The sequence below is a fragment of the Physeter macrocephalus genome, chromosome 9 (genome assembly GCF_002837175.3).
Source record: "Physeter macrocephalus isolate SW-GA chromosome 9, ASM283717v5, whole genome shotgun sequence".
In the NCBI taxonomy this organism is placed as follows: domain Eukaryota; kingdom Metazoa; phylum Chordata; class Mammalia; order Artiodactyla; family Physeteridae; genus Physeter; species Physeter macrocephalus.
Window position 1 is genome coordinate 49,230,428 of NC_041222.1, and position 8,022 is coordinate 49,238,449.

General features: G+C 44.5%; 1 protein-coding gene across 4 annotated transcripts in view; it reads left to right on the plus strand.

Moving 5' to 3' along the window:
- The first annotated feature begins 358 nt into the window (after positions 1–358).
- The window catches only part of UHRF2 (ubiquitin like with PHD and ring finger domains 2), an 82,094-nt gene continuing 74,430 nt past the window's right edge, over positions 359–8,022 (plus strand). For 2 of the 4 annotated variants that reach the window (XR_003681266.2, XM_028493973.2), the window contains exons 1-2: positions 360–823; positions 6,723–6,956. Coding sequence is in view for 3 of the 4 variants with exons in the window: in XM_028493973.2 (XP_028349774.1) it covers positions 671–823; positions 6,723–6,956 (387 nt within the window). In the remaining variant the exon portion in view is untranslated. Of the gene's footprint in view, positions 824–6,722; positions 6,957–8,022 lie in introns of all 4 variants that reach the window. The other 2 variants (XM_028493974.2, XM_007112351.3) reach the window with 2 other exon arrangements.

Below are 8,022 nucleotides of genomic sequence, written 5' to 3' on the forward strand. Positions count from 1 at the left end.
AGAGGTTCTCATCTTTGGTGTGTTTTTGAGACCACAGAACCGAATCGGCTAAGCCTGAGGAGTCACTCGCGCCCTGGGTCGCGAAAGCGAGACCAAGGGTGCAACCCATGTGGACGGCCTTGTAACCGCCAGACACCCGAAGACTAGAGGGCGTGTCCAGGGCCCAGGTGCACGCTGAGGCGCAAGTAACGGCTCTCGGCGGCCCCGCCCCTCCGCCCCGCCCCCCCCGCCCCCGCCCATTTTAGTTCCCTCAGGTCTATAGCCACTTCCCTGGTCGCTTCCTCTTTAAGGCGGAGCCCGGCGTAGATCTCGCGAGATCCGGGTTGGCGCCGTGACCTCCATGTGGGAGCTAGCGCTCTATAAGTAAACACTCCGCGCGGTGCAGACAAGGCTGTTTCCTATTTGTGAGGCGGGGGCTGCGAGAGCAGCCGCGCTTCTGACTGGTTCCGGTTTCCTTCCCTCCTCAGCTCTCTTAGGTGGGCTCGCGGTCTAGCATTCGCCGCCGCCTGTCGGGCCCGGCGTCTGGTCGGTCTTCCTCGCTTGTGCGCGCGCTCGCCCGCCAGCCGCGGAGAGCCAGAGCAGCCGGGGAAGCGGCGCGGGCCGGGCGGGGCGCGGCGCCCGGAGCGCAGGGGGAGACAAAGCGAAGCCAGCCCCTTCTCCCGGCGCCGAGATGTGGATCCAGGTTCGCACCATCGACGGCTCCCAGACGCGCACCATTGAGGACGTGTCTCGGAAAGCCACAATTGAGGAGCTGCGCGAACGGGTGTGGGCGCTGTTCGACGTGCGGCCCGAGTGCCAGCGCCTCTTCTACCGGGGCAAACAGGTGAGGCGCGCCCACCGCACCCCTCTGGAAGCCCGAGCAAGGGCAGCGGGGCGCCACGGGGTTGCGTGGGCTGGGCGGGCCGGAGGGCTTGGTGCACCGCGCGCGCAGAGCGCACCTAGCTCCACTTCGGGTGGGCAACCCGCGAGGCTCACAGTGCGGCCCTGGGCCCGCCTACGGGGCGCAGCGGGGTCCTGGCCGGCCCCGTTGCAGGTGCGCTCGGCGGGGGCGCCCCGAGCGCCGAGACCTCACCGCCCTTACCAAGCGGGTCAGCAGCCGCAGGCACAGCCCGCCAGAGCGCCTGGGTTCCCTCGCTTCCCGCGCTTGGTGGGGTCCGGGGCCCCTGGAGGGCGGGGAGGGCAGCGGGCTCTGGCGGCCATGCCGAAGTGCGGGTGGGGAGGGTCGGAGGCCCCCGCTCCCGGCCGCGCTGACCCGGCTCACGGCTCGTATCGCTTCCGTATCTCTGCCGGGCTCCCGGCTCCCAAATAGGAGGGGAAACATACATTGCTTCCTCTGGGGCAAGACCCGAAGTCTGCCTCCTCACTGTGGAAGGGATTTGTATATACTGAAGATTCGAAGGGTTTACAGAACTTCTGGCGCTCGCTTCCCTCACCTCTTTTCCTAGAATCGAATCTGTCGTGGGGCAGATTAGAGACCTGGGCTGAAGAAGCTGTTGATGTAACCCGGGACAGGTTTAAACTGCTCAGTGTTTGCCAAGGGGGTTGTTCGCAGAGTGAAAAGCATTGTAAAAGATTGGTTTTGCTCTTATTTTTCACCTTCTAATAGACTCCTCACTCGAGCTTTTAACACAGCAATTGGAGCATAGCCAGCGGTACATACTTGAAGGCTGAAAGTGTTTTTTGGCGGTGAGGGTGTCTGTGGGCGTCGCTGGTAGTTGAACAGTTTAGCCTTGGTCTGGCCCATTGAAGATTTTTCCTACTCACATGGCCTGTACCTAGAGACCCAGACCCATCCTATTTTATTGCCTTTTTTAAAAAAAAAAAAAAAAAAAAAACACGTTAATCCACTGAAGAAGTTGGCATCCTCCAGTTGGTAGATCATAGTTTGGCTCCAATCCTGTGGTTTGAAATAAGTGTAACTCTCTTTGATTTGGTAGAAGTAGCCGTTTTCCTGCAGCCAAAGGGTTTGAAAGGAATATTTTTCTCCCTTTCCTAGGCTTACCCTTTGAAAACTGCCCAGAAATTTCAGAGTAACAAGATTACACTCTGAGAAAGAGCCAGGGGTTTTTTTGTTTTCAAGTAAACGATAGCATCTTTGATATGTGTTAGTAGCCAGTTTTATATTGATCTTCTAGTGTTAGACTTGTAAAAACAGCTGTTCAGTTTAGCTGTAAACTTTGCTTTAGAAATAAATGTGTATTAAACACTATGTAGCTTTATATTTCTATGCCTCCAGTGGCTGACACCTTTTTATCTTTTGGTCAAAAGTGAAAAGCATGTAATCAAGTTTATCGAATTTTATTTTCTAGCTAGGAACAATAGTACATGAATTCCTGGGATACTTTGGTGACTTCACCAGAGATAGAAATGAAGCATGAAAATGTATTCCTGGGCGACACCCCTTACAGTCTAATTATCAGATACGGTAAAAAGAAAATGTGCACCTGGCTGTCTTTAGGAAAAGGTAGGGATTGGGATAAATTCAAGGCAAGAGGGTACATTTTCAGGAAACCAGGAGGCTATTCCAGGTTCAGGGAAAAACAAGGATAACAACATTATGTACTTCCTAGCTCAGGACAGTTGCTAACTCCCTACTTTGATTTCACTATAGGGATAAACCAGTAGGAATTAGGAATGGACCTTGGGTGCTTTACTTAGTTGGAGACAGAAGGAAGACATTGCTGAGGCTGTGTTTGTTCCTTATGAGCTGACAGGTAGCCATGGCAGTGATTATTATCTCTATTCTCCTTTCCTCTTTGGTGTCTACAGTCCTTGGACAGAATAGTGTGTCCTACTATTGGATTGGTGTCACAGGGCTGCCCTTATCCTATAAAATGCCTTTGTGCTTATTAAAAAAAGGCCACCCCTTCCTCAAGATGCCTTACTGCCACATAGTGAAAAATGTCATAAATAAAAACAAATTTACAGTGTCCATGATATAAATGGTCTCCCTCCTCCCCCCACCTTTGTATGTTAGGTCTGCCGCTTTTAATCCTTGGAAAACATCAGAATCACCTGTGGATATTTATTATAGATGCTCAGCTCACCCCAGAATTGCAAGTGGTTGAATTTAACAAGATCCCATGGGAGACTCTGATGAGCACCAGAGTTTGAAAATGAATGTTGAAGGATAGTCAGCCTCATACTAGTTTCTTAGTGTTCAAAGTGTGGTCCCTGGATCAGCAGGACCAACAGCATTAGCTTCACCTGGGAGCCTCACACCAGACCTACTGAAGTAGAATCTGTATTTTAACAAGGTCCCCAGGTGGTCTGTATGCAAATGAAGCTTGAGAAGCTCTGTAATTATGTGATTTTCTCTACTTTAGAGAGTCAGAATGGAGAGAGAGCAGCAATTCAGGGCTGTAAGTTCCAGTTAAAGTAGGGTAACCTCATTTGGATATTCTTCTCTGGGAAGTTGAGTTTACACCCTGGGGGTTGGGGTTTTTTTTTAAGGAAGAGTTATATTGGTGGATCTCTAAATCTTTTTGAGAATCCAGAGCTTTTCCTACTTCGAAAGGATTCTCTTCCCTCTTCTCTTTCCTTCCCTGTACCACTGTAGGGACTCGTAGAATAGATTGTAGATGTGGGGCATGAACCAGGGAAGAAAAACTGAGTAGTTGCCTTTTGCCCCTGGACTCAGTTTTCACATGGAGTACAAAGTAAAAGTGTTTGCATACTTAAAGGGGAGAGAGGGAGAGAGTTATAGTGTTATAGTATATATGCCGTGAAAGTGTAATGCCCTCCACCTACATCCCTTATCATTAGCCCCTTGGGAATGGCTTCTCTGCCTTCTCAGCCACTGCCAATTGGTGTTTGCTTCCTAGTTTTCCCTTGCATCACTGTTGGCGTTCTTACCGTTACCTGGAATTTCTTCCTTCACCCCAATTCAAGGAAAAAATTCTAGGACTAGTCCTGCCTCTCTAATATTGTAAATTCTGCAGCCCCATTTTCTAGGATGGCAGTTATCAAACATTTTCTGCTGTGAGACATCAATGGACTATAGTTAAATGCATGAAACTCATAGGTGTTTGTAATTTCCAAATTACCCACTCCTTTTCTCCCGCACTCAGCATACTTTAAGTGCAGGTAATTTTCAATCTATACTTTCATTAAATTTGGGAGAACTTTAGTACTTATTTTTTTTAGCCGTCCAGCTTGCAAGATCTTGGTTCCCTGACCAGGGATCAAACTTGGGCCTTCGGCAGTGAAAGCGCAGACTCCTAACCACTGGACCGCCAGGGAATTTCCAGTACTTTTAAAATAACATTCCAACAGTCTTCGGAACTCTTCACAATAGCCTAACTCTGTGGAACTTTCTGTGCGGTGAATAATAATCACTGTTTCAGGAAAACTGGGAGGGTACCTATGAATTAGGAAGCACTATATAATCTGGGTAAAAGTCGCTATCCTAGTGAGCGTGAGTAATTGAGGAAAAGTGGTTACTTGTTATTGTGGGCCTAATTTCTGTTACAGGGCTTTATGCCTTCATATGCTTGGCGCTTCACTATGACTTAAGATACTTTTCCTTTCAAACCAAGTCTCACTTTAAGCAGCTTATATTTACTCTGATCACTTCCTAGAAACTAGTCAGAGGGGTTGGGTATAAGAATGCCTCCAAGGTCCCTCTCACTGATACCTCGAATTTCAGTGGAAAAGTGTTTATGGAAATACTTCGGATTTCCAATTATTTCATCACCTTAACAGCTATCTTCATTTTGGGGCATGCCCTACCAGTTAATTTGCATGTTCTGTGCTGTTAGTTTTTTCCCTACTTTGAACATGACATTTTTTTGTAGTTGTCATAATGTGCAGCAGCTGTATGTGTAATCAAAGTTGTGCATTTTCAGTTGTTACAAAAGTGGTGTGTTCTTACTTGGGGGTGGGGGGGAGGGAAGGGGACGCTGTTGGAGAAAGTCAGAATGAAGGTGTGAATGTGTAGATTTTTTTGCTCCTTGAGGTTTTCCCCGGAGTTCAGGATTAGGAGTTCTTGTTTTTTTAATCAGATAAGCCATGTTAACATCCTGTCCCTATAAGGGCTTATCTGCTTACTGACTTGGAAGACTCCTTAGACTTATTTGAAATAAGCATGTTAACTAATCTGTGAGATAATGTCTCATTTAATTCCCCCACTGGAAAATCTGAATTTCTCAATCCCTTGTTCTGTTTAACGGTGTGAACACCTGTAGTGTGCAGGATTGTGCCAAGTGTATTCTTGGACCACTTGAATTAAAGTTACTTTACCTAGTACATTAGTAAGTTTGTCATTCAAGGACAGATTCTCATTCTTTCCTCTTTGGTTGACTTCTCACATACGGCTTTATTGTGTTAGAGCTGTGAATGGTGACAGGTATTACATACAAAGAGGGAAGAATGACTAGGGATTAAATTGGTAATGTTTCCGGGGAAATGGTAGTTCTGAACTTCAAGGAGTTTAGAGAAATGGCCAACTGACTTTTATAAAGAAACAAAATGGAGACATAGTTTCCTAGGGCTTCCATAACAAAGTACCAAACCTTAGGTGGGTTAAGACGACAAATTTATTGTCCAGCAGTTCTGGAAGCTGTAAGCCAGAACTCAGGTTGTCAGCAGGGCCATGCTATCTCTGGCTCTAAGGAAGAATCCTTCCTTGCCTCCTTTAGCTTCTTGATGTTTGCTAGCAATCCTTGGTGTTCTTGGCTTGTAAATGTGTCACTCCAGTCACGTGGCTATTTTCTCCCCTAGTGTCTGTCCAAATTTAAACTTTTTATAAGGACACCAATCACAATGGATTAGGGCCCACCCTTATCTAGTTTTAACTTGATTACATCTGTAAAGATCCTATTTCCAAATAAGGTCACATTCTGAGTTACTTGGGATTAGGACTTCACTGTATTTGGGAGGGGTTGGGAGTGGGGCTGGTGGACGCCATTCAGTCCTTTATAGAGACCTTGCCAAAATATGGGTAAATTGCAAGACAATTTATTCACTAGTCATCCTGGAATACTTTTCATAATACAACTTGATCACCTTTACAGAGAACTTTGAGCAAGTTGGAGTAGCATAAGCAAGAATTGTAATTATTCCTGCTTGAATTTCTTTTCTGCTTGATTTTTTTAAATTACTGCTTCAGAAAGATAAAATGGTTAAATGTCTTTATGAACACAAGATCATAAAACAGTTCACTTTCAAAATTCACCTTTCTTGTAGATTCATTAAAATACACAAAACTTGAAGTTTAGAATTTTTCTGCCTAGGTGATGGGGTCACAGCAGCAGTGATACATTTTTGGTTTCAGTGGCTGTTTTCCCTATAGTTGATATAGAATGATTCTTAAGAATTTATTGAGGTCCTGAAAAGATGCTGTCATCAGAGGCCATAAGAATGGCTTCACAGGGCTTCCCTGGTGGCGCAGTGGTTAAGAGTCCCCCTGCCGATGCAGGGGACGCGGGTTCGTGCCCCAGTGTGGGAAGATCCCACATGCCGCGGAGCGGCTGGGCCCGTGAGCCATGGCTGCTGAGCCTGCGCGTCCGGAGCCTGTGCTCCGCAATGGGAGAGGCCACAACAGTGAGGGGCCTGCGTACCGAGAAAAAAAAAAAAAAAATAAGAATGGCTTCACAATCACTAAATTGCAGTGCTCTGTATTTTATTTTAATAATTTAGCTAGGACATTTGAGTAACTAAGGATGTAGAAAGATTGAGTTTTGAGAGAAGCATTTAAATCTTTTTCTATCCTTTTTTTCTAGTTAGAAAACGGATATACTTTATTTGATTATGATGTTGGACTGAATGATATAATTCAGCTGCTAGTTCGTCCAGACCCTGATCTTCCTAGCACATCTAAACAGACTGATGTACAGGCCAAACCCTGTTCTAATAGTCCACCTAAAGTAAAGAAAACTTCAAGGGTGGGACCTTCCGGTCAGCCGTCTACATCAACTCATGATTTTCTTATTGATCCTGGCATTGGACTATATAAGGTATGTTGTCTTCCTCAGACTTCTGGTTAATTGTGAGAATATAGATATGTTCTCTTCAGGGTGTTGTGAATAAGAAAACATTGATTGCTGTTTGAGAGTAAAGATTGGGCTGTTAATATTTTAACTTTTAAAAGTAATCTTGAAATACTAGTGAAAGATATATAGACAAATGTATAAAATGTGTATGTACAGTTCAGAGAATAATAAAGCAAACACCTGTGTAATTCCACTAAGGTTAAGTTGTTCCTTTTTAAAGCCTCCTGTGTGCCCCTACCAGAGCACATCTCCCTCTCTTTCCCTAAGAGGTAAACTACTTGTTCTCACTTCTATGGTCATTTTATTTTTCTTTAGTGTTACTACTTATGTATGTGTCTCTAAACAATGTTTTGTTTTGCCTGGATTTGAACTTTTACTTTTTTGCATATACATATTTTATTTTTCACTCTTATGTTATTCTGTTTTATTAACATGCCATACATAATATGTTTAATCCATGATTAATAGGTATTTGGGCTGTTTCCAGTTTTAGCTGTTATAAGTTGTGCTGTTTTGAACCAACTATGTGTATCCTGGTATACATGTTCAAGAATTTCTTTAGGAATTTTTACCTAGAAATAAAAGTGCTGGTAGAATTTCAATGCATATTGTATCTGTAGATCAGCTTGGGGAATTGACATCTTTACAATGTTGAGTTCTTCATTCATGAATGATAGATGTCTCCATTAATTTAGATCTTTGACATGTTTCTCAATTACTTTTCTGTTTACATATCTTTGACTTATTTCTAGTAGCTTTGTTTTTGATGCTGTTACAAATGGTTGCCTTTTAAAATTGCTATTTGTTTGGTATGTAGAAATGCAATTGATTTATTTATTGACCTTTGTTATCCAGCAACTTCTTCAAATTCTAGTAAATTTTGTAGGAATAATTGACAGTTTTGCTCCATGTTTTTCTATCCTTATATATATATCTTTTTTTTTTTTTTTTTTTTTTTGCTTTACGAGGGCCTCTCACTGTCGTGGCCTCTCCCGTTGCGGAGCACAGGCTCCGGACGCGCAGGCTCAGC